We start from the raw sequence: 25,876 nt of genomic DNA on the forward strand, positions 1-25,876 counted from the left end.
TGTGGCTACCTATCTACTGGGAGACATGTGCTATGACTATCTATCTACTGGGGGAGCATGTGCTATGACTATCTATCTACTGGGGGAGCATGTGCTGTGACTACCTATCTACTGGGGGTACATGTGCTGTGGCTACCTATCTACTGGGAGACATGTGCTGTGACTACCTATCTACTGGGAGGCATGTGCTGTGGCTACCTATCTACTGGGGGAGCATGTGCTGTGGCTACCTATCTACTGGGAGACATGTGCTATGACTATCTATCTACTGGGGGAGCATGTGCTATGACTATCTATCTACTGGGGGAGCATGTGCTGTGACTACCTATCTACTGGGGGTACATGTGCTGTGGCTACCTATCTACTGGGAGACATGTGCTGTGACTATCTATCTACTGGGAGGCTTGTGCTGGGGCTACCTATCTACCTGTCTACTGGGGGACATGTGCCGTGGCTACCTATGTACTTGGGGAACATGTGCTGTGTCTACCTATCTACTGGGGAGCATGTGCTGTGTCTACCTATCTACTGGGGAGCATGTGCTGTGTCTACCTATCTACTTGGGGAGCATGTGCTGTGTCTACCTATCTACTGGGAGTATGTGCTGTTGCTACCTATCTACTGGGGGGCATGTGCTGGGGCTACCTATCTACTGGGGAGCATGTGCTGTGTCTACCTATCTACTGGGGAGCATGTGCTGTGGCTACCTATCTACTGGGGAACATGTGCTGTGGCTACCTATCTACTGGGAGTATGTGCTGTGGCTACCTATCTACTGGGGGGCATGTGCTGTGTCTACCTATCTACTGGGGAACATGTGCTGTGGCTACCTATCTACTGGGGGGCATGTGCTGTGACTACCTATCTACTGGGGAACATGTGCTGTGGCTACCTATCTGCTGAGAGACATGTGCTGTGACTACCTATCTACTGGGGAGCATGTGCTGTGGCTACCTATCTACTGGGAGACATGTGCTATGACTACCTATCTACTGGGAGACATGTGCCGTGGCTACCTATCTACTGGGGGGACATGTGCTGTGACTACCTATCTACTGGGAGACATGTGCCGTGGCTACCTATCTACTGGGGGAGCATGTGCTGTGACTACCTATCTACTGGGGGTACATGTGCTGTGGCTACCTATCTACTGGGAGACATGTGCTGTGACTACCTATCTACTGGGAGGCATGTGCTGTGACTATCTATCTACTGGGAGGCATGTGCTGTGGCTACTTATATACTGGGGGAGCATGTGCTGTGGCTATCTATCTACTGGGAGGCTTGTGCTGGGGCTACCTATCTACCTGTCTACTGGGGGACATGTGCCGTGGCTACCTATGTACTTGGGGAACATGTGCTGTGTCTACCTATCTACTGGGGAGCATGTGCTGTGTCTACCTATCTACTGGGGAGCATGTGCTGTGTCTACCTATCTACTGGGGGGCATGTGCTGTGTCTACCTATCTACTGGGGAGCATGTGCTGTGGCTACCTATCTACTGGGGGGCATGTGCTGTGGCTACCTATCTACTGGGGGAACATGTGCTGTGACTACCTATCTACTGGGGGGGCATGTGCTGTGGCTACCTATCTACTGGAGGAGCATGTGCTGTGACTACCTATCTACTGGGGGAACATGTGCTGTGACTACCTATCTACTAGGGGGGAACATGTGCTGTGGCTACCTATCTACTGGGGGAACATGTGCTGTGGCTACCTATCTACTAGGGGGGAACATGTGCTGTGGCTACAAATCTACTGGGGGGGCATGTGCTGTGGCTACCTATCTACTGGGGGGGCATGTGCTGTGGCTACCTATCTACTGGGGGAACATGTGCTGCGGCTACCTATCTACTGGGGGAACATGTGCTGTGGCTACCTATCTACTGGGAGGAAATGTGCTGGGGCTACCTATCTACTGGGGGAGCATGTGCTGTGGCTACAAATCTACTGGGGGGCATGTGCTGTGGCTACTTATCTACTGGGGGAGCATGTGCTGTGGCTACCTATCTACTGGGAGGCATGTGCTGTGACTACCTATCTACTGGGAGACATGTGCTGTGGCTACTTATCTACTGGTGGGGCATGTGCTGTGACTACCTATCTACTGGGAGACATGTGCTGTGACTACCTATCTACTGGGGGCATGTGCTGTGGCTACCTATCTACTGGGGGACATGTGCTGTGGCTACCTATCTACTGGGCGTCATGTGCTGTGGCTACCTATCTACTAGGGGGCATGTGCTGTGACTACCTATCTACTGGGGGGCATGTGCTGTGACTACCTATCTACTGGGAGACATGTGCTGTGGCTACCTATCTACTGGGCAGTACCAAGCTGTCCCTTACAAGGGCAGTACCAAGCTGTCCCTTACAAGGGCAGTACCAAGCTCTCCCTTTCAAAAGTACCCATCCACCCTTCCCTCACACGTATTCGAAGACTTATGTTAGTTCTTTTGGTAACAGTATTGTGGTATCATTATTCAGTAATAATATGTTGGTAGTATTTTTTAGTTTGTCATGGACCAAAATTGGAAATCATTTAGTAAAAGTAGGAATTTATCTAAAACTAAAGATATCTTTGTTTCTAATATCTCTAGAGCTTTGGAACTGTGTAACTATGTGATATCTTTTTACATATATTGTTATGGGAGGGGGCCCCGCATTGGCTGCTGAGCTGGGGGGGCCCCATCCTAAATGAGGTGCTCCATAACGCTGGGACCCTTAATCTGGCCCTGCTCACACGTATTCCAATACTCCTCAGAGGGATGTATGAAAGGAGCGGCACTGTAAATGAAGCATAGAAAGGCAGAGCCTAAGTATTATTCATCTTATGGCAATGGTCCAATACATCAGACCTACATTGTCATCCGGATACTTTGGGCATAAACCCACAGGTCAGGATTTTACCTACTTATGGGGTTAGTCTTATATACAGGTCTACGTAGACTCACTCACAGGGGTGATGTGTGAATTTCTACATGTTTGACCAGGGGTTTGAAGCATCAGAGACAGAAGGGATAGAAAGGACAAAAAATAAATCTAGATGGGGAGGGGCAGAGGGAATTACTGGGCACAAACACAGAACCGTGTTTTAGAAACAACTTACCCCCTGAGAAGCAAAAACAACAATCCCAGTCCCACGGGGCCCCCCAAATAATAAACCTCTCTAAAAGAGATCGGACAGAAGATGAGACTAGAGGTTAATTAAAGAATTGTCCTTTGTACCAACTTCTAATTTCCTTTGCTGTACCTGGGTAAAAATTATAAACCTGTATGTCAGAAAAATACGCTGTCATAAGGTTTTTAAAAACAAGAAAACAGTAAAGAATTAGGATTTCCACCCGATATGGTGCCACGGGTTAAACTTTTGGCCTCATTGGAAGAATCAGATCCGACCCTGGAAGGCCGTGGCCCTTTTACCTCACTGAAAGGGAAGAGTAATAAGATGCCACCAACCACTGAAGCCACAGAAGCCACTTGTAGAGATGGTGACTGAGGATCGGAGATTTTTAAGGAAACTAGACGAAGGGTTTAATTGTACAAAAGGAGGGATTCAAGCCCTGGGAGAGCTACAGAAAGATGGGGGATTATTATTAGGCGGTAACATAGTAGTACTTGACTCAGAGATCTTCAAAAAGATGTGCCTTGATTTATTATAAGACGAGACGGGGTATGAGAAACTTACCCATAATCCCTGAAGGGGAAACCCATCGTCTCCGGAATCAATAGCCTGGGGTAAAATGTGGCTACATATATAGACACGATACTTCGACCACTCGTAGAGACGCTACCATCATATGTGAGGGACACGACACCGTTGTTACAACAACTAGATGGCATTGTAGTGGAGGAGCATGTATGGCTGCCAAGTATTGACATGGAGGCCCTTTATTCATTGACCTCACATGATAAGGGGTTGGAGGCTGAATGATACTTCCTCACGACAAGAAGTAACCAACATGGGGCCCACACCTCATTCGTCCTGGACCTCCTCAAATTTTCCCCGATGACAAAATATTTGCTATTTGATGGAGGAGTCTACTACCAGCTCAGGGGCACTACCAAGGGGAGCCCATGTGCCCCATTGTAGGCCACCTTGCTCCTGGGCTGGTGGGAAGCAGTCCATGTCTTTGGTGAGGAGCAGTCCACAGCCACAGCATGGATAGATACATTGATGATGTGTTCGTGCTGTGGCGGGGTACCAACGAGGAATTGGGCACGTTTGTTGAGCATTTCAACGTGAACCCAATAGGACATTTCGCTTCACATCTGACATTCAAAAACATTCCCTTCCTTTCATGTATGTTTTGATAACTAAAAGATCGGATGGGTCTTTGGGAACCTCAATATACCCAAAACCTACCGCAACAAATTCCTGACTTCGGTGGGAAAGCCATCAGCCGCTTCACCGTCGTTGAGGGATACCAAAAGGGCAATATCTCCTGGGTAGGAGAAATTGTAGTACAGATGCAGATTTCTTGAGACCAGCTGATGATTTGATAATCCGGTTCCATAAGAGAGGATATCCTGATCACATCTTCAGGAAGGCTTTCCATGAGGTATCTGGTCAGAAGAGAAGTGAACTTCTCAAAGATGGGGTCAACCGGCAATGCTCACAGCAGAATTGGGCCAGAGTAGTGACAGGGGTTTAGATGAGGCAAAAAAATTATAGAAAAATATTGGTCTATTTTAGGACGAGGATGAGGACTTTAGGGGAAATTGTAGGACCAAAGTCTCTCATTACTTTTAGGAAGGGTCGCTCCTTGAAAGACAGACTAGTAAAAAGCCATCTTCAGGCTCCCCGCCCTCCAGGCACCTGGTTGTCACGAAAGATCGACGACTGTTGAGCCCTTCTCTCAACAGGCAAAACTTTTAATAGTAACGTCATGGGAAAAACATACAAGAGTCATATAAACATACAGGAGACACACATCACCCCTGGGAGTGAGCCTTCGGAGACCTGCATATAAGACTAAGCCCATAAGGAGGTAAAATCCTGACCTGACTGTGGGTGTAATGCCCAAAGTATCCGGATGACAATGTAGGTCTGATGTATTGGACCATTGCCATAAGATGAATAATACTTAGACTGTGCCTTTTTATGTTCCATCTGCTTCATTTACAGTGCCGCTCCTTTCATACATACCTCTGAGGAGTATTGGAATAGACGAAACGCGTAAGGGAAGGGTGTATGGGCACTTTTGAAAGGGACAGCTTGGTACTGCCCTTGTAAGGGACAGCCTGGTACTGCCCTTGTAAGGGACAGCTTGGTACTTGGGGCTAAACTAGGGGCAGGTGAGAGACATACTCGAGATCTATAAGGCACCCCCTGGTTTATTCGGCCCCTTGTAGGTGAGTACACACCTCAGCCTACATTAGCCTTCCAGCCCTGGTCAATCACCAAGCACCATCCTTTTAAATACTCCTATATGTGATTTTTTTTAATAATGAGTTTGTGGAATAGGGGAGTGGTTACAGATCTGGGTACCTTTGATATACCATTGGGTGCACATATGGTTTAAAGTTTTTAACAAATTATTAATTTTAGATGTACCCCTTGTGTTGATGCTGTAGGATATATACTGTATCAGTGTCTGCAGAAGTCCTTCCATTACCACCACCATAAGGGTGAGGAGTTTGTTTGAAAATGTGATCATCCCTAATTTTGAAATTGATCATAAATTGAAATTTATAATAAAGAAGGATCTGGATGAACACGACCCTCTGCTTCTTAATACTGTCGGTCAATTGATCTGCTCTATCCGTGTAAGCTTTTCATACAAATCTTGTAAGATGTGGACACAACTTCTATTTTTCAGGACCACTGATACTTACTGACCCTTAGACAAATTTAAGAAAAAGAAGGGAATTGTATCTAAGTGGCTAATGATACAAAAGCTAAAATTGTAAATAGAAATACAGTAATTTTTATTATTGATTAAATATCACACTGAACAGATGTCTGTTCAGTGTGATATTTAATCAATAATAAAAAGTACTATTTTTCTATTTACAATCTTAGCTTTTGTATCATTAGCCGCTTAGATACAATTCCCCTTTTTTTCTTAAATTTGTCTAAATTCCAGTAAAGGGATTTGTGGCTAGAATAGTCTACATTTATACTATTCACTTACTGACCCTTTAGATTCACCAAAAGCAACATATTTGGCCACTCCCTTTCTGGTAAATGCGGATCTCACCCGTTACTTGGAGAATTTTACTTTCACATCATTTTTCTTCATCTTAAGCAATGGCGTCTGCTGGTCTTGGTAAGGAGCTGGAATGTTCCATCTGTCTGAGCCTCTACACGGATCCTGTAACCCTGAGATGTGGACACAACTTCTGCCGGGACTGTATTGATCAGGTCCTGAGTACACAGGACGGGTCTAGAGTTTATTCCTGTCCTGAATGTAGAGAAGAGTTTCGGGAGCGTCCAGGACTGCAGAGGAACATAACTCTACGTAACGTAGTGGAGAACTTCCTGTCTACTCAGCCACCACAGGAGGAGACCAAGATCTTCTGTACTTACTGTGTGGACTCTCCTGTACCTGCGGTGAAATCCTGTCTACAATGTGAGGCTTCTCTGTGTGATAAACATCTGAGAGTCCACAGCAAGGGACCAGAACACGTCCTGACTGATCCCAGCACTTCCCTGGAGAACCGGAAATGTTCTGTCCATAAGAAGATCCTGGAATATTACTGCACGGAGGACGCAGCTTGTATCTGTGTGTCCTGCAGTCTGGCCGGAGAACATCGGGGACACCAGGTGGAGATTTTGGAAGAAGCTTCTGAGAAGAAGAAGATGAAATTGAGAAATGTTCTCCAGAAACTGATCACAAAGAGAGAAGAGACTGAGGAAAAAGTCCGGAGTCTGGAGGAACGATGGAGAAAAGCTCAAGAAAAAGCATCTGGAGAAATAGAGAGAGTCACTGCCCTGTTTATAGACCTCAGGAGACGTCTGGACGACCTGGAGAAGAAGATCCTGAGTGAGATCTCCAGGCAGGAGATGAAGATGTCATTGTCAATGTCTGTTCTGATCCAGAAGCTGGAGATAAAGAAGGACGAACTGTCCAGGAAGATGAAGGACATTGAGGAGCTGTGTAACATGACTGATCCACTGACTGTGTTACAGGAACCAGACACAGGTGACTTGTGTGATCCTGAGGAGGGTGGAGGTGATGAGGACACAGGGGGACATGATGGAGGTGATGGGGACACAGAGGGACATGATGGAGGTGATGAGGACACAGAGGGACATGATGGAGGTGATGGGGACACAGGGGGACATGATGGAGGTGATGGGGACACAGGGGGACATGATGGCGGTGATGGGGATTTAGAAGGTTATCAGGGTGTGGATCTTATATTGCACAATTCACGCACATTATCTGACATAATACGAGGTGTAAATGGGTCATTTTATATACAGGCTCCTGCAAACATAATACTGGATATAAACACGGCCAATAATAATCTCATTATATCAGACGACCTGAAAACTGCAACTTGGACACGAATTTCCCAGAATCGTCCAGAAACTGCAGAAAGATATAAGAATTATCAGGTGATGAGCAGCCGGGGATTTACCTCAGGCCGCCATTACTGGGATGTGGAGATGAGCGGTAAAGGGATATGGAGCATGGGGATGTGTTATCCTACAACAGTCAGGACAGGTTATAACGCGGGCATTGGACACAATAAACACTCCTGGGGTTTATGCAGAGAGTGGGTTGGTAATCGCTGCTCAGTTCTAAATGGCGACTCTGAGATCAAAGTACATCACCAGATCTCCAGCGAGAGGGTCAGGATCTATGTGGACTATGAGGCGGGGGAGTTGTCCTTCTATGAGCTGTGTGACCCCATCAGACACTTACACACCTTCACCACCACCTTCACCGAGCCCCTTCATGCTGTGTTATGTGTATGGTCAGCTTCTATAAAGATCAAGGGGGAGCTGTGAGAAGTAGAACATGATTGGTGGAGATCCATCTGAGGAAGGGGTTTCATCAACGTCCTCTCCAAATTAGGTTTACTTTGCCATAAAAGAGTTAAAAATAAAATATTAATCCTGTGCCGATCCAGCATTGTTGTTCCCCGCCCACTGTGACCCCTGATCAGGAGACATCTTTGCATACAATCTGTATTATTATGCATTGTAGTTTTTATAACTTTTGTTAATTTCGACTGACGACTGGTGCTGCTTATTTTGGCATTTGGTGAGGTCCTGGTGCCACACATGGCGTTTTGAATCCGTTTTTGGTCCGTTTTTAAGCAGTCCGTTAAAAAAATGCATGCGTTTTTGACAGGTTTAACCAATTATCTTAATAAAAACGGACCAAAAGCAGATTCAAAACGCCATGTGTGGCATCACCCTTATTCAGGACACAGCCCAAACTACACACGTGAACGTAGCAGCATATAAATAACAATAAGCGAATGGTACAATGAATATTTACATTTGATGAAAATGCTGATTTTAGTAATAAATATGTAATGAAGATTTTTATTGTCATTTTTATCTGTACTATTATTACTATATAAAGCGTTACACGTTGTATTTCTCTTGTGTGTGTCGCCCTCTTATACAGGATTTAATAGAAATTGATTATGTCTCGGCTCCATCTCCTTCTTCCTGCCAGCCGGGGGTTTTCTAGATGAGCTGGAGAAGCCATTTTAAGCTATTTCGGACAATAAGCTAGTTCTATGTATGACTTTGTTCACACGGGCATAACTAGGAGGGGCCCCTTCTGCAGACTACAGAATGGGGCCCCCTTCCTGCCTTGTGAGTTTCAATCTCACACACATTTAGTGGCAGGGTTTACTCCTCTCACATTTCCAATGATAGGGCAGAACGCTGATGAAGCCTGATCATAAAACAGAAATGTAAATGCCTGTAATAAGGACTGCACAGGCCTCTCCAGCTCATCCCTGCAGTTATCTTTTTCCAGAGAAGGGACATGGGGAGCAGTCTGGGAAATGGGGGTGGACATTGACACCACACTATTAAATAGAGGGGGCAGTCATGGGGTGGACACTCCTGGCTGTAGAGAGGGGAGAACAGCAGGAGATGGGACAACCCAAAACGTCTGCACTCCCAATGTACTGGAGGAAGTCATCATATCGCCCCATAAACAGGTGAACAGGTGTCAGAATGGTTATACACAGGTCCTATAATATTACACTATTGTCAGAACATATCCCCAAGAGAAATGTTTCTGAGGGGACACTAAATAGTAGCACACATCAGATTACTAGATGATAGGAGGCCCTGTAATATGAGACTAGGGGGAACCAGCTACCTCAGGGCAGTGTTTCTGGGTGACACTTATTGTAGTGCACACCAGATTACTAGATGATAGGAGGCCCTGTAATATGAGACTAGGGGGAACCAGCTACCTCAGGGCAGTGTTTCTGGGTGACACTTATTGTAGTGCGCACCAGATTACTAGGTGATAGGAGGCCCAGTAATATGAGACTAGGGGGAACCAGCTACCTCAGGGCAGTGTTTCTGGGTGACACTTATTGTAGTGCACACCAGATTACTAGATGATAGGAGGCCTGTAATATGAGACTAGGGGGAACCAGCTACCTCAGGGCAGTGTTTCTGGGTGACACTTATTGTAGTGCGCACCAGATTACTAGGTGATAGGAGGCCCTGTAATATGAGACTAGGGGGGGGGGGGGGACCAGCTACCTCAGGGCAGTGTTTCTGGGTGACACTTATTGTAGTGCACACCAGATACTAGATGATAGGAGGCCCTGTAATATGAGACTAGGGGGAACCAGCTACCTCAGGGCAGTGTTTCTGGGTGACACTTATTGTAGTGCGCACCAGATTACTAGATGATAGGAGGCCTGTAATATGAGACTAGGGGGAACCAGCTACCTCAGGGCAGTGTTTCTGGGTGACACTTATTGTAGTGCGCACCAGATTACTAGGTGATAGGAGGCCCTGTAATATGAGACTAGGGGGAACCAGCTACCTCAGGGCAGTGTTTCTGGGTGACACTTATTGTAGTGCACACCAGATTACTAGATGATAGGAGGCCTGTAATATGAGACTAGGGGGAACCAGCTACCTCAGGGCAGTGTTTCTGGGTGACACTTATTGTAGTGCGCACCAGATTACTAGGTGATAGGAGGCCCTGTAATATGAGACTAGGGGGAACCAGCTACCTCAGGGCAGTGTTTCTGGGTGACACTTATTGTAGTGCACACCAGATTACTAGATGATAGGAGGCTCTGTAATATGAGACTAGAGAGGAACCAGCTACCTCAGGGCAGTGTTTCTGGGTGACACTTATTGTAGTGCACACCAGATACTAGGTGATAGGAGGCCCTGTAATATGAGACTTGGGGGGAACCAGCTACCTCAGGGCAGTGTTTCTGGGTGACACTTATTGTAGTGCGCACCAGATTACTAGGTGATAGGAGGCCCTGTAATATGAGACTTGGGGGGAACCAGCTACCTCAGGGCAGTGTTTCTGGGTGACACTTATTGTAGTGCGCACCAGATTACTAGGTGATAGGAGGCCCTGTAATATGAGACTAGAGGGGAACCAGCTACCTCAGGGCAGTGTTTCTGGGTGACACTTATTGTAGTGCACACCAGATACTAGGTGATAGGAGGCCCTGTAATATGAGACTTGGGGGGAACCAGCTACCTCAGGGCAGTGTTTCTGGGTGACACTTATTGTAGTGCACACCAGATTACTAGATGATAGGAGGCCCTGTAATATGAGACTTGGGGGGAACCAGCTACCTCAGGGCAGTGTTTCTGGGTGACACTTATTGTAGTGCACACCAGATTACTAGATGATAGGAGACCCTGTAATATGAGACTAGGGGGAACCAGCTACCTCAGGGAAGTGTTTCTGGGGGACACTTATTGTAGTGCACACCAGATTACTGGGTGATAGGAGGCTCTGTAATATGAGACTAGAGGGGAACCAGCTACCTCAGGGCAGTGTTTCTGGGTGACACTTATTGTAGTGCGCACCAGATTACTAGGTGATAGGAGGCCCTGTAATATGAGACTAGGGGGGAACCAGCTACCTCAGGGAAGTGTTTCTGGGTGACACTTATTGTAGTGCACACCAGATTACTAGATGATAGGAGGCTCTGTAATATGAGACTAGAGAGGAACCAGCTACCTCAAGAGAAATGTTTCTGGGGGGACACTTATTGTAGTGCACACCAGATTACTGGGTGATAGGAGGCCCAGTAATATGAGACTAGGGGGGAACCAGCTTCCTCAGGGCAGTGTTTCTGGGTGACACTTATTGTAGTGCACACCAGATTACTAGATGATAGGAGGCCCTGTAATATGAGACTAGAGAGGAACCAGCTACCTCAAGAGAAATGTTTCTGGGGGGACACTTATTGTAGTGCACACCAGATTACTGGGTGATAGGAGGCCCAGTAATATGAGACTAGGGGGGAACCAGCTTCCTCAGGGCAGTGTTTCTGTGGGTACACTAATAGTATTACACACCAGATTACTAGGTGATAGGAGGCCATGTAATATGAGAATAGAGCGGAACCAGCTACCTCAGGTCAGTGTTTCTGGGGGGACACTAATAGTATTACACACCAGATTACTAAGTGATAGGAGACCCTGTAATATGAGACTAGGGGGAACCAGCTACCTCAGGTCAGTGTTTCTGGGGGGACACTAATAGTATTACACACCAGATTACTAGGTGATAGGAGAGCCTGTAATATGAGACTAGGGGGAACCAGCTACCTCAGGGCAGTGTTTCTGGGGGACACTTATTGTAGTGCACACCAGATTACTGGGTGATAGGAGGCCCTGTGATATGAGAGATTTGAGGTTACTAGAGGTTATTATTCTACTACTGAGACTTTCTGCTGAGATTTCTGCAGTGACCTCCTGTAGTCAGAGGATGGCGCTGTAATCCCAGTCACTGCAACCTCCACTCATAATAACATGTCATTACAATGAGTCCTCACCCCTGTATCCCCATCATATAGCGCCACCTGCTGGTGGGAGGTAGTACAGCATGACACGCCACACATTGCAGTCACATGACAAGCGTGGTGCCTGTCTGTGCGCCCACGTACCCCGCCCCACAGAAAGCTGCACATAAGAGGACGGCAAGGTCACATAGACTCAGCTTTGCTTGGGACCCCATAAATACTAACCCTGCCACTTGGTATGAAAGAGGCACAGTTTGACTTTTTTTTAACTAGAAAGCACCACATACAGTATCTATAATGAATATACATCCGGGAGAGTCTATATGGACAATGCAGAGAATCTATAAAGACCAGCAATCACCACCGGACTACATTTCCCAGCACCACCTGCTGCCATCTAGATTGGCTGAGAAGTGCATCAGGGAGACCACATGTCCTGCAGTCAGACAGCCCGAGACTGCCCGGCAGAGAGGAGAGGTTCCTGCACTCAGGGAGGAGACAGCGAGACCACATCTCCTGCAGTCAGAGAGCCTGAGAGTGTCCAGCAGAGAGGAGAGGGCCCTGCACTCAGGGAGGAGACAGCGAGACCACATGTCCTGCAGTCAGAGAGCCTGAGAGTGTCCAGCAGAGAGGAGAGAGTCCTGCACTCAGGGAGAAGACAGCGAGACCACATGTCCTGCAGTCAGAGAGCCTGAGAGTGCCCAGCAGAGAGGAGAGAGTCCTGCACTCAGGGAGAAGACAGCGAGGCCACATGTTCTGCAATCAGAGAGCCTGAGAGTGTCCAGCAGAGAGGAGAGAGTCCTGCACTCAGGGAGAAGACAGCAAGGCCACATGTTCTGCAGTCAGAGAGCCTGAGAGTGTCCAGCAGAGAGGAGAGAGTCCTGCACTCAGGGAGGAGACAGCGAGGCCACATGTCCTGCAGTCAGAGAGCCTGAGAGTGTCCAGCAGAGAGGAGAGAGTCCTGCACTCAGGGAGGAGACAGCGAGACCACATGTCCTGCAGTCAGAGAGCCCGAGACTGCCCGGCAGAGAGAGTCCTGCACTCAGGGAGAAGACAGCGAGACCACATGTCCTGCAGTCAGAGAGCCTGAGACTGCCTGGCAGAGAGGAGAGGGTCCTGCACTTAGGGAGAAGACAGCGAGACCACATCTCCTGCAGTCAGAGAGCCTGAGAGTGTCCAGCAGAGAGGAGAGAGTCCTGCACTCAGGGAGGAGACAGCGAGACCACATGTTCTGCAGTCAGAGAGCCTGAGAGTGTCCAACAGAGAGGAGAGAGTCCTGCACTCAGGGAGAACACATGTCCAGCAGAGAGGAGAGAGTCCTGCACTCAGGGAGAAGACAGTGAGACCACATGTCCTGCAGTCAGGGAGCCTGAGAGTGTCCAACAGAGAGGAGAGGGCCCTGCACTCAGGGAGGAGACAGTGAGACCACATGTCCTGCAGTCAGAGAGCCTGAGAGTGTCCAGCAGAGAGATGAGAGTCCTGCACTCAGGGAGAAGACAGCGAGACCACATGTCCTGCAGTCAGAGAGCCTGAGAATGCCCAGCAGAGAGGAGAGAGTCCTGCACTCAGGGAGGAGACAGCGAGACCACATGTTCTGCAGTCAGAGAGCCTGAGAGTGTCCAACAGAGAGGAGAGAGTCCTGCACTCAGGGAGAACACATGTCCAGCAGAGAGGAGAGAGTCCTGCACTCAGGGAGAAGACAGTGAGACCACATGTCCTGCAGTCAGGGAGCCTGAGAGTGTCCAACAGAGAGGAGAGGGCCCTGCACTCAGGGAGGAGACAGTGAGACCACATGTCCTGCAGTCAGAGAGCCTGAGAGTGCCCAGCAGAGAGGAGAGAGTCCTGCACTCAGGGAGAAGACAGCGAGACCACATCTCCTGCAGTCAGAGAGCCTGAGAGTGTCCAGCAGAGAGATGAGAGTCCTGCACTCAGGGAGAAGACAGCGAGACCACATCTCCTGCAGTCAGAGAGCCTGAGAGTGTCCAGCAGAGAGGAGAGAGTCCTGCACTCAGGGAGAAGACAGCGAGACCACATGTCCTGCAGTCAGAGAGCCTGAGAGTGCCCAGCAGAGAGGAGAGGGTCCTGCACTCAGGGAGAAGCCAGCGAGACCACATCTCCTGCAGTCAGAGAGCCTGAGAGTGTCCAGCAGAGAGGAGAGAGTCCTGCACTCAGGGAGAAGACAGCGAGACCACATCTCCTGCAGTCAGAGAGCCTGAGAGTGTCCAACAGAGAGGAGAGGGCCCTGCACTCAGGGAGGAGACAGTGAGACCACATGTCCTGCAGTCAGAGAGCCTGAGAGTGTCCAGCAGAGAGGAGAGAGTCCTGGACTCAGGGAGGAGACAGCGAGACCACATGTCCTGCAGTCAGAGAGCCTGAGAGTGTCCAGCAGAGAGTCCTGCACTCAGGGAAAAGACAGCGAGACCACATGTTCTGCAGTCAGAAAGCCTGAGAGTGTCCAACAGAGAGGAGAGGGCCCTGCACTCAGGGAGAAGACAGCGAGACCACATGTCCTGCAGTCAGAGAGCCTGAGAGTGTCCAGCAGAGAGGAGAGGGCCCTGCACTCAGGGAGAAGACAGCGAGACCACATGTTCTGCAGTCAGAGAGCCTGAGAGTGTCCAACAGAGAGGAGAGGGCCCTGCATTCAGGGAGGAGACAGCGAGACCACATGTCCTGCAGTCAGAGAGCCTGAGAGTGTCCAGCAGAGAGTCCTGCACTCAGGGAGAAGACAGCGAGACCACATGTTCTGCAGTCAGAAAGCCTGAGAGTGTCCAACAGAGAGGAGAGGGCCCTGCACTCAGGGAGAAGACAGCGAGACCACATGTCCTGCAGTCAGAGAGCCTGAGAGTGTCCAGCAGAGAGGAGAGGGTCCTGCACTCAGGGAGAAGACAGCGAGACCACATGTCCTGCAGTCAGATAGCCTGAGATTGTCCAGCAGAGTCCTGCACTCAGGGAGAAGACAGCGAGAACTGCGTAGACGGTTAAAGAGCCCTGAAATCAACGCCAGGGGCAGTGGTTTGTAACCGTGACCATGTTCAGCCCATGATAGTCTATGCAGGGACACAGAGAGCCGTCCTTCTTGGTGACAAAAAAGAAACCTGGGCCAGCAGCGGAGGAGGACTTGCTAATGAAACTTCTTTGCAGGTTCTCTTTGATGTTCTCGGACATGGCATCCAACTCAGGAACAGAGAAAGGGTAGACACGGCCTCTAGGAGGAGAGGCACCTGGCAGGAGATCCACAGGGCAGTCATAGGGACCCTGCGGTGGCACAGTCTCTGTCTGTTTTTTGGAAAAGTCCCGGTAGCATGCTGGCAGACCCTCCAGAGAGTTGGGAGACACAGAAGAAGTCAGAACAGGTAGAGAGGTCATCATGCAGCGTTAGTGGCATTCGGATCCCCAACACAGGATCTCCCCCGTCTTCCATTGAAGGACCGGAGCATGGAGTTGCAGCCATGGAAGACCCAGGAGGACTGATGAGGTGGACCATGGCAAGAAGAACTCCCACTTGAAGACTGATAGGTTCAGTGCGGTACCGGATCGGAGAGAAGCTGTCCACTGACTGAGGATATGACAAGGGGTTGCTTGAGAGGAACCACTGCAATGCGGGTACCGACACTGAGGAGCACAGGAACTGTCAGACGTGGAGAAGCTGTATATACACCGAAGGGACGCTTCTCCCAGGAGCCGTAGGTGCTGGGGACAGACAGGACAAGCCCCAATGAAGTGCTTAGGACTAGAACAATACAAGCAGAGACTCTCCTTACAACGTCTGGAACTTTCCTGGATGGTGAGTCGACCACGGTCCACTTGCATAGGCTGCTCTGTCCTTTTTTAAATGTTGCAGACAGGGTTGCATCATTCGAGGAGAGCCCATAACCCAGGATCTGGAACTTGACAGCATATTCACCCACGGACGAGTCCCCTTGGCGTAGGTTCAGCCGTTTCAGCTGAGCAGACTCGTGTGGGTTCCTCGAACACGGACCGGAATTCAGCCAGGAATGCGGAATGGATAGCTGTGACTAGATCACCTCTGTCCCATAGAGGGTAGCCCAGGCCATGGCTTTACCGGAGAGAAGACTGACAATAAACGCCACCTTAGAGCATTTGGTGAGAAACTGGGAAGGCATGAGCTCTATGTGGAAGGAGCCCTGGGTGATAAGGCCCCTGCACAGCTTGGGATCCCCATCATACTTGTCAGGCATAGAGAGTCTGAGCCTTGGTTCTGCTGCTGGAAGACAAGCCGGTCTGACTGGAGAAGTAGCAGGAGCTGACGCTGGAGTAGTCGCTGGAGCCTGATGCAGATGCTGAGAGGCAAGCATCTTTTGCAGCGTGGCAGTGACTTGGCCAAGCAGCTCTCCTTGCGAAGCAATCTGCTAGGGCTGCTGGGCGACAACGCTGGTAAGATCAGCCAGCATCCGAAGCGGCACCATGGCGGGGCCCATGGCCGGAACTTACTGTCAGGACTCGGGGTCAGTGTACCACCGCATTAGATGGTACTAGCCGACATCTGGGACCAGAGTCTGAGTGGCAGTTGGGCTTCACCAGAGCCCGCTGCAAAGCGGGATGGTCTTGCGGCGGCAGGGTACCACCAGGTTGTTCCAGAGGTGCGACTGTCCCTCGGTGGCAGCCAAGGTCGAGGTACAGAATCATCGTCCAGGCTCAAGGTCAGGTACAGGCAAGCAGTCAGGGCAGGCGGCAGAGATGCGGAGGTCAGAGGTCAGGTCAGATACTTGTGCGTAAGAGACTGCTAAGTCATGATGGGTGGTTATGACCAGCAAGCCAAAACCTTATGTTTTAAGTAGACCCCAGACCATGAAATGTACCATACTACACTGCGAACAGGCCTACACCTACCTGTTACCAGAAATGGTAAGAGAGGAGTGAGTGGAACACCTGTCCACTAGTTCTCCATTTTATTTCTGGATTGTTCAGTGTGGATCAGTGTGATTGCTACTTCCTAGGAGCCTATATATCAAGTAGACGTGGTAAAAATGTTTATTTTGGCAGTGAACCAAAGATCAACCCGGTCATAATAAAGAAAGATATGTGAGAACGCACCCTGCAACCAGGAGCATAGGTCACATTCAGCTTCCTTCTCAGTAGAATCAGCCATGGCGTCTACTGATGTGAAGGTCCTCTGCTACATATGTGTGAACCCATCAACGGATCCTGTAACCCTGAGATGTGGACACAACTTCTGCCGGGTCTGTATTGATCAGGTCCTGACTACACAGGACGGGTCTAGAGTTTATTCCTGTCCTGAATGTAGAGAAGAGTTTCGGGAGCGTCCGACACTGCAGAGGAACATAACTCTACGTAATGTAGTGGAGAACTTCTGTTCAACTAAGCCACCACAGGAGGAGACCAAGATCTTCTGCACTTACTGCATTCACTCTCCTGTACCTGCGGTGAAGTCCTGTCTACACTGTGAGGCTTCTCTGTGTGATGATCATCTGAGAGTCCACAGCAAGGGACCAGAACACGTCCTGACTGATCCCAGCACTTCCCTGGAGAACAAAAAATGCAAGGTCCACAAGGAACTTTATAAATACTATTGTACTAAGGATGACATCTGTATCTGTGTGACCTGCAGTCTGGCTGGAGAACATCAGGGACACCAGGTGGAGACGCTGGATGAGGCCTCTGAGAAGAAGAAGAAGAAACTGAGAGATGTTCTACAGGAACTGACCAGAAAGAGAGACCAGACTAAGGGAAGAGTCCAGAGTTTGGAGGAACAAAGGAGAAAAGCTCAAGAAAAAGCATCTGGAGAAGCTGAGAGAGTCACTGCCCTGTTTATAGACCTGAGGAAAAGGTTGGACGACCTGGAGAAGAGGATCCTAAAGGAAATTTCCAGCCACGAAGAGCAGGTATCATTGTCATTGACCAATGTGATCCAGAAGTTGGAGATAAAGAAGGACGAGCTGTCCAGGAAGATGAAGGACATTGAGGAGCTGTGTAACATGACTGATCCACTGACTGTGTTACAGGAACCAGACACAGGTGATTTGTGTGATCCTGAGGAGGGGGGAGGTGATGGGGACACAGGGGGACATGGAGGTGATGAGGACACAGGGGGACATGATGGAGGTGATCGAGGTGTGGAGCTGATCTCCCAAATATCACACACATTATCTGATATAATGAGAGATCTTAATGTGTCCTTCTATGTCCAGGATCCCGTAGACATATTACTGGACATAAACACGGCTGCTAATAATCTCCTTGTATCAGACGACCTGAAAACGGCAATGTGGACCCATATGACACAGAATTATCCAGAAACAGCAGAGAGATTCCAGGAGGATCAGGTGATGAGCCTCAGACACATCATCTCAGGACGACATTACTGCGATGTGGAGGTCCAGGGATCCAGTAGGTGGAGCGTGGGGATGTGTTACCCCAGTATAGACCGGAGGGGACCTCAGTCTCACATTGGAGATAATAACAAGTCCTGGGGCTTATATGAGGAGTGGTTGTATAACTTCTCAGTAAGACACGACGGTAAAGAGATCCTGTTACCTCACCAGATCTCCACTTATAAATTCCGGATCTATGTGGATTACGAGGCGGGAGAATTGTCCTTCTTTGAGCTGTGTGACCCCATCAGACACTTACACACCTTCACCACCACCTTCACCGAGCCCCTTCATGCTGTCTTGTGGGTAGTGAATGGTTTCCTAAAGATATCAGGGGCCGCAGAAACCGGAAAGAAAGGAAGAATCTGATATTGTGATGGAAGGGGCTAAAATGATCGACCTTTAAAGACTTGGTATCACCGACCACCCCCATTCCCGAGACCAGGGTGTAAATACTGACCAGACAGACAGGATATATATTATGTTATCTTAGAGGGGTTATCCTTTATAGGATGGGTCACTGATGTAGGATTGGTAGGAGTCTGACACTTCCTACCTACTGGCGATAAGCAGATTTCAGAAGTTCAGCTCTTGTATCTACTTAATTGGATGTTCTGCAGTACCCGGCAATCACCACTATCACAGGGAACGGAGCTGAACTTATGGTGCTGGAAGGCTGACCAAAACTAAAGCTAATCATCAGGGGTCAGAGGTCCCAATACACAACTTAGATGGATGACCTATCCTAGGGCGCTCATTGTTATTACTTATCTGGACAACCCCTTTAAAGAGCATCTACTACCAGCATGAAGACTGTATGCAAATGAGAGGCTCCAGGCTCCATTAACACCTATAGAGCCTGGAGCCCCTCAGGCTCATTTGCATACAGTCTTTCATCCTGGTGTTAAATGTCCTTTAAAAGGAGTAAACTCAGTCTAAAAACACACAGGAACGCAACCGGTAACAAGTAATAGCAAATCTGAAATGTTTTTGATTAGATTTTTCTAATTGATTTTTTAAGGTATAAAATGTGATGAATTTTGATAAAAATGGTGATTTGTGATAAATCTTCTTTTCCTTAACTTTCTAATTGTTGTCTCGTAATGAAAGTTTTTTTTTTTTTTTGTAGGAAATTTCATATATTTTTGGTAAAATTTTCCTGGGTGTATCATAATTTATAACAAATACACAGCGGACTAAATCTACGGTCACATTAGCGTCGGCCTTGGAGCCTTTGTCGCAATTTCTTAAATCTTGGCCAAAAAAATCACCCGGGGTAAAATGAAAACCCAACTGACCCATTAGAACATATATGATCTTTGAGGCTTTGTATAGATTGGTCAAAGCTCCACTGAGAGCCTCATCCACTGTCCTAAAATAACTGGAATACCCCTCTAAAGAGGACCTGTCACTCTTGAAAACGGCACTAGGAGTAAGCAGCTCCTACTGCTACAACAGTCCCAGCAGTGTTACTCTGCTAGCGTTATCGGAAACCTCTGATATCGCTAGCAGACACTGTCACGATGTACACTAGAAACACCAGACTGCTCTCAAAGCGGTCCGGTGTATTCATGAGGGGGCAGTCCGAGGCGCTGCCTCTTCCTTGGACCGCCCACTCCATAGGCCGGCGTCGACTGCTGCACGTCATGTGGCAGTCACCGCCCCTAATCCCTCCCCCAATCCTGCCCCCTCATGAATATGCCGGAAAGATATGTGTGATGCGGGTAGTTTATAAATGATAGGAGTTCTGCTCCTGGACCACCCAAAGGCACAGTAACTAAGCCAAGTACGGCCACAATGGGAGACCAGCGCATGCCGAAATTTGTCTCTAAAAATTCGTGACTATCCTGACAATTTATAGGCAGTTATATATACCAACATTTGGAGAGAGAAAGATCCCACACATTATACAATGATCTATTACAAACCTTCTCTTTTAGGGGTTTGGCCTTCCTTAGCGGAGATTTTCTGGGGGGACACTAATAGTACTGCACACCAGGAGACATATCCTGTAACATGGAACAAGGGGGGAACTAGTTATCTCAGGGGAACCATCTATCTCATGGGAGTGTTCCTGGGGGACACTTACTGAGGGGCACAGCAGGTTGCTAGGTGACGGCATGTTGTCATCACTGTGTTTCAGTCATTTTTATAAATAAATATACCGTAACAATAAATCTTTATATATATATATAGCGCCTCATATACCGTAGCGTTTTACAGGTCATGGGGGACAATATAAGACATTACAGAGTAATAACATATAATACAATAGGAATGAGGACCCTGCCTGACGCGCTCCCTAAATTGTCCGTGTATAATACGCTGTGCAGGGAGTCACTAAGATCCTGCACCCGATATCCTGCATGTGTCACTTCCCCGCTCAGGTCCCTGGAGTTCACCTTCTTCTTCCTGGTGCATTTAAGTGCATTGTCCGTGTATAATGCGCTGTGCGGGGAGTCACTAAGATCGTGCGCCCGATATCCTGTATGTGTCGCTTCCCCGCTCAGGTCCCCGGAGTTCACCTTCTTCTTCCTGGTGCATGTAAGTGCATTGTCCGTGTATAATGCGCTGTGAGGGGAGTCACTAAGATCCTGCACCCAATATCCTGCATGTGTCACTTCCCCGCTCAGGTCCCTGGAGTTCACCTTCTTCTTCCTGGTGCATGTAAGTGCATTGTCCGTGTATAATGCGCTGTGCGGGGAGTCACTAAGATCGTGCGCCCGATATCCTGTATGTGTCGCTTCCCCCCTCAGGTCCCTGGAGTTCTCCTTCTTCTTCCTGGTGCATGTAAGTGCATTGTCCGTGTATAATGCGCTGTGCGGGGAGTCACTAAGATCCTGCGCCTGATATCCTGCATGTGTCGCTTCCCTGCTCAGGTCCCTGGAGTTCTCCTTCTTCTTCCTGGTGCATGTAAGTGCATTGTCCGTGTATAATGCGCTGTGCGGGGAGTCACTAAGATCCTGCGCTTGATATCCTGCATGTGTCGTTTCCCCGCTCAGGTCCCCGGAGTTCACCTTCTTCTTCCTGGTGCATGTAAGTGCATTGTCCGTGTATAATGCGCTGTGCGGGGAGTCACTAAGATCGTGCGCCCGATATCCTGCATGTGTGGCTTCCCCGCTCAGGTCCCCGGAGTTCACCTTCTTCTTCCTGGTGCATGTAAGTGCATTGTCCGTGTATAATGCGCTGTGCGGGGAGTCACTAAGATCGTGCGCCCGATATCCTGCATGTGTCACTTCCCTGCTCAGGTCCCTGGAGTTAACCTTCTTCTTCCTGGTGCATGTAAGTGCATTGTCCGTGTATAATGCGCTGTGCGGGGAGTCACTAAGATCCTGCGCCTGATATCCTGCATGTGTCACTTCCCTGCTCAGGTCCCTGGAGTTCTCCTTCTTCTTCCTGGTGCATGTAAGTGCATTGTCCGTGTATAATGCGCTGTGCGGGGAGTCACTAAGATCGTGCGCCCGATATCCTGCATGTGTCGCTTCCCCGCTCAGGTCCCTGGAGTTCACCTTCTTCTTCCAGGTGCATGTAAGTGCATTGTCCGTGTATAATGCGCTGTGCGGGGAGTCACTAAGATCGTGCGCCTGATATCCTGCATGTGTCGCTTCCCCGCTCAGGTCCCCGGAGTTCACCTTCTTCTTCCTGGTGCATGTAAGTGCATTGTCCGTGTATAATGCGCTGTGTGGGGAGTCACTAAGATCGTGCGCCTGATATCCTGCATGTGTCGCTTCCCCGCTCAGGTCCCCGGAGTTCACCCTCTTCTTCCTGGTGCATGTAAGTGCATTGTCCGTGTATAATGCGCTGTGCGGGGAGTCACTAAGATCCTGCGCCCGATATCCTGCATGTGACGCTTCCCCGCTCAGGTCCCCGGAGTTCACCCTCTTCTTCCTGGTGCATGTAAGTGCATTGTCCGTGTATAATGCGCTGTGCGGGGAGTCACTAAGATCGTGTGCCTGATATCCTGCATGTGTCGCTTCCCCGCTCAGGTCCCCGGAGTTCACCTTCTTCTTCCTGGTGCATGTAAGTGCATTGTCCGTGTATAATGCGCTGTGCGGGGAGTCACTAAGATCGTGCCCCGATATCCTGCATGTGCCGCTTCCCCGCTCAGGACTGACAGAGTTCACCTTCTTCTTCCTGGTGCATGTAAGTGCATTGTCCGTGTATAATGCGCTGTGCGGGGAGTCACTAAGATCCTGCGCCCGATATCCTGCATGTGTCGCTTCCCTGCTCAGGTCCCAGGAGTTCACCTTCTTCTTCCTGGTGCATGTAAGTGCATTGTCCGTGTATAATGCGCTGTGCGGGGAGTCACTAAGATTGTGCGCCCGATATCCTGCATGTGTCACTTCCCCGCTCAGGTCCCTGGAGTTCACCTTCTTCTTCCCGGTGCATGTAAGTGCATTGTCCGTGTATAATGCGCTGTGCGGGGAGTCACTAAGATCCTGCACCCGATATCCTGCATGTGTCACTTCCCTGCTCAGGTCCCTGGAGTTCACCTTCTTCTTCCTGGTGCATGTAAGTGCATTGTCCGTGTATAATGTGCGGGGAGTCACTAAGATCGTGCGCCCGATATCCTGCATGTGTCACTCCCCGCTCAGGTCCCCGGAGTTCACCCTCTTCTTCCTGGTGCATGTAAGTGCATTGTCCGTGTATAATGCGCTGTGCGGGGAGTCACTAAGATCCTGTGCCCGATATCCTGCATGTGTCGCTTCCCCGCTCAGGTCCCCGGAGCTCACCTTCTTCTTCCTGGTGCATGTAAGTGCATTGTCCGTGTATAATGCGCTGTGCGGGGAGTCACTAAGATCGTGCCCCGATATCCTGCATGTGCCGCTTCCCCGCTCAGGACTGACAGAGTTCACCTTCTTCTTCCTGGTGCATGTAAGTGCATTGTCCGTGTATAATGCGCTGTGCGGGGAGTCACTAAGATCCTGCGCCCGATATCCTGCATGTGTCGCTTCCCTGCTCAGGTCCCAGGAGTTCACCTTCTTCTTCCTGGTGCATGTAAGTGCATTGTCCGTGTATAATGCGCTGTGCGGGGAGTCACTAAGATTGTGCGCCCGATATCCTGCATGTGTCACTTCCCCGCTCAGGTCCCCGGAGTTCACCTTCTTCTTCCTGGTGCATGTAAGTGCATTGTCCGTGTATAATGTGCTGTGCGGGGAGTCACTAAGATCCTGCCCCCGATATCCTGCATGTGTCACTTCCCTGCTCAGGTCCCTGGAGTTCACCTTCTTCTCCCTGGTGCATGTAAGTGCATTGTCCGTGTATAATGCGCTGTGCGGGGAGTCACTAAGATCCTGCCCCCGATATCCTGCATGTGTCACTTCCCTGCTCAGGTCCCTGGAGTTCACCTTCTTCTTCCTGGTGCATGTAAGTGCATTGTCCGTGTATAATGTGCTGTGCGGGGAGTCACTAAGATCGTGCGCCCAATATCCTGCATGTGTCGCTCCCCGCTCAGGTCCCCGGAGTTCACCTTCTTCTTCCTGGTGCATGTAAGTGCATTGTCCGTGTATAATGCGCTGTGCGGGGAGTCACTAAGATCCTGCGCCCGATATCCTGCATGTGTCGCTTCCCCGCTCAGGTCCCAGGAGTTCACCTTCTTCTTCCTGGTGCATGTAAGTGCATTGTCCGTGTATAATGCGCTGTGCGGGGAGTCACTAAGATCGTGCACCTGATATCCTGCATGTGTCGCTTCCCCGCTCAGGTCCCCTGTGTTCACCTTCTTCTTCCTGGTGCATGTAAGTGCATTGTCCGTGTATAATGTGCTGTGCGGGGAGTCACTAAGATCGTGCACCCAATATCCTGCATGTGTCGCTTCCCCGCTCAGGTCCCCGGAGTTCACCTTCTTCTTCCTGGTGCATGTAAGTGCATTGTCCGTGTATAATGCGCTGTGCGGGGAGTCACTAAGATCGTGCACCTGATATCCTGCATGTGTCGCTTCCCCGCTCAGGTCCCCTGTGTTCACCTTCTTCTTCCTGGTGCATGTAAGTGCATTGTCCGTGTATAATGCGCTGTGCGGGGAGTCACTAAGATCCTGCGCCCGATATCCTGTATGTGTCGCTTCCCCGCTCAGGTCCCCGGAGTTCACCTTCTTCTTCCTGGTGCATGTAAGTGCATTGTCCGTGTATAATGCGCTGTGCGGGGAGTCACTAAGATCGTGCACCTGATATCCTGCATGTGTCGCTTCCCCGCTCAGGTCCCCTGTGTTCACCTTCTTCTTCCTGGTGCATGTAAGTGCATTGTCCGTGTATAATGCGCTGTGCGGGGAGTCACTAAGATCGTGCACCTGATATCCTGCATGTGTCGCTTCCCCGCTCAGGTCCCCTGTGTTCACCTTCTTCTTCCTGGTGCATGTAAGTGCATTGTCCGTGTATAATGCGCTGTGCGGGGAGTCACTAAGATCCTGCGCCCGATATCCTGCATGTGTCACTTCCCCGCTCAGGTCCGATGGAGTTCACCTTCTTCTTCCCGGTGCATGTAAGTGCATTGTCCGTGTATAATGCGCTGTGCGGGGAGTCACTAAGATCGTGCCCCCGATATCCTGCATGTGTCGCTTCCCCGCTCAGGTCCCTGGAGTTCACCTTCTTCTTCCTGGTGCATGTAAGTGCATTGTCCGTGTATAATGCGCTGTGCGGGGAGTCACTAAGATCGCGCGTCCGATATCCTGCATGTGTCGCTTCCCTGCTCAGGTCCCAGGAGTTCACCTTCTTCTTCCTGGTGCATGTAAGTGCTTGATCTTGTGACACAATTTGAATGTTAAATCTCCTATTCAGTCCGAATCAGTGGGATAATCCGACAGAGAAAGTGAAATCCGCGACCCTTAGTAAATGAGCCCCTATATCTATTTGGTATGGGTTTGAGCATAGGGGGGGGGGGGGTGTTTGGGGATTCTCCTGGGGGAGGGGCTCAGGTCCTCTACCCATTAGAGGATTTTGTGCTTGATTGTAGCACACTTTTAATTGCTTTTTGTGTCTCACTCGTGTGTCTTTAATACAATTGTCATGAATAAAATTATTTTTGTATTTTAGGATTGGCCATTGATTCGCTGTTTCTTCATTTTTTGGACGCTTTTTCTCATTCAGATTTCCAAATTCTCACCTTTGGAATCCACCACTAGGGGGCGCTCACTACACCTTGAGCTCATTAGGATCAATTGTAAATCACAATTTAAAGGGTAAAGCTTCCTATGAATTTCGGAGAACCCCATCAGCGCTATAGGTGACATCAGAGCCTCGCAGCCCCCCCTCATTTCCTAATACAGGATGACACAAGCGCCGCAGATCTCTGCCCTGTCCCCAGGGGGCAGCACTTACAGTAATAAGTCTATGGGAGGTCTCCGATTTCTGGTGACACCTCAGATTTCTGGTTTTGTTACATTTTTATAAATTTGAAGAGTTTTCGATCTCGATCTCTGGTTCGGCTCAAAGTGACGGTGGATCCAGCGCCGGGGGAGCGCGGCATGTAAACAGCGGAGGGGGACAGTATATGTAGAGGCCGTCAGAGCGGGAGCGTGGGAATATCCTCCCCCAAATAGTCTGCTCCGACGTCTAAATATTTGGACCCTTGGCGACGGCCCCACGT

General features: G+C 49.4%; 1 protein-coding gene across 1 annotated transcript; it reads left to right on the top strand.

Annotated features, from left to right (window-relative positions):
• The first annotated feature begins 6,242 nt into the window (after window positions 1-6,242).
• LOC140109589 (uncharacterized) lies at window positions 6,243-19,322 on the top strand. Its single transcript, XM_072132096.1, has 3 exons — window positions 6,243-7,961; window positions 16,718-16,811; window positions 17,012-19,322. The coding sequence occupies exons 1-3, from the start codon at window positions 6,256-6,258 to the stop codon at window positions 18,665-18,667; spliced, it is 3,456 nt and encodes a 1,151-aa protein (XP_071988197.1). The 5' UTR covers window positions 6,243-6,255; the 3' UTR covers window positions 18,668-19,322.
• Window positions 19,323-25,876: the final 6,554 nt, after the last annotated feature.

The sequence above is a fragment of the Engystomops pustulosus genome, unplaced genomic scaffold (assembly GCF_040894005.1).
Source record: "Engystomops pustulosus unplaced genomic scaffold, aEngPut4.maternal MAT_SCAFFOLD_225, whole genome shotgun sequence".
NCBI lineage: Eukaryota > Metazoa > Chordata > Amphibia > Anura > Leptodactylidae > Engystomops > Engystomops pustulosus.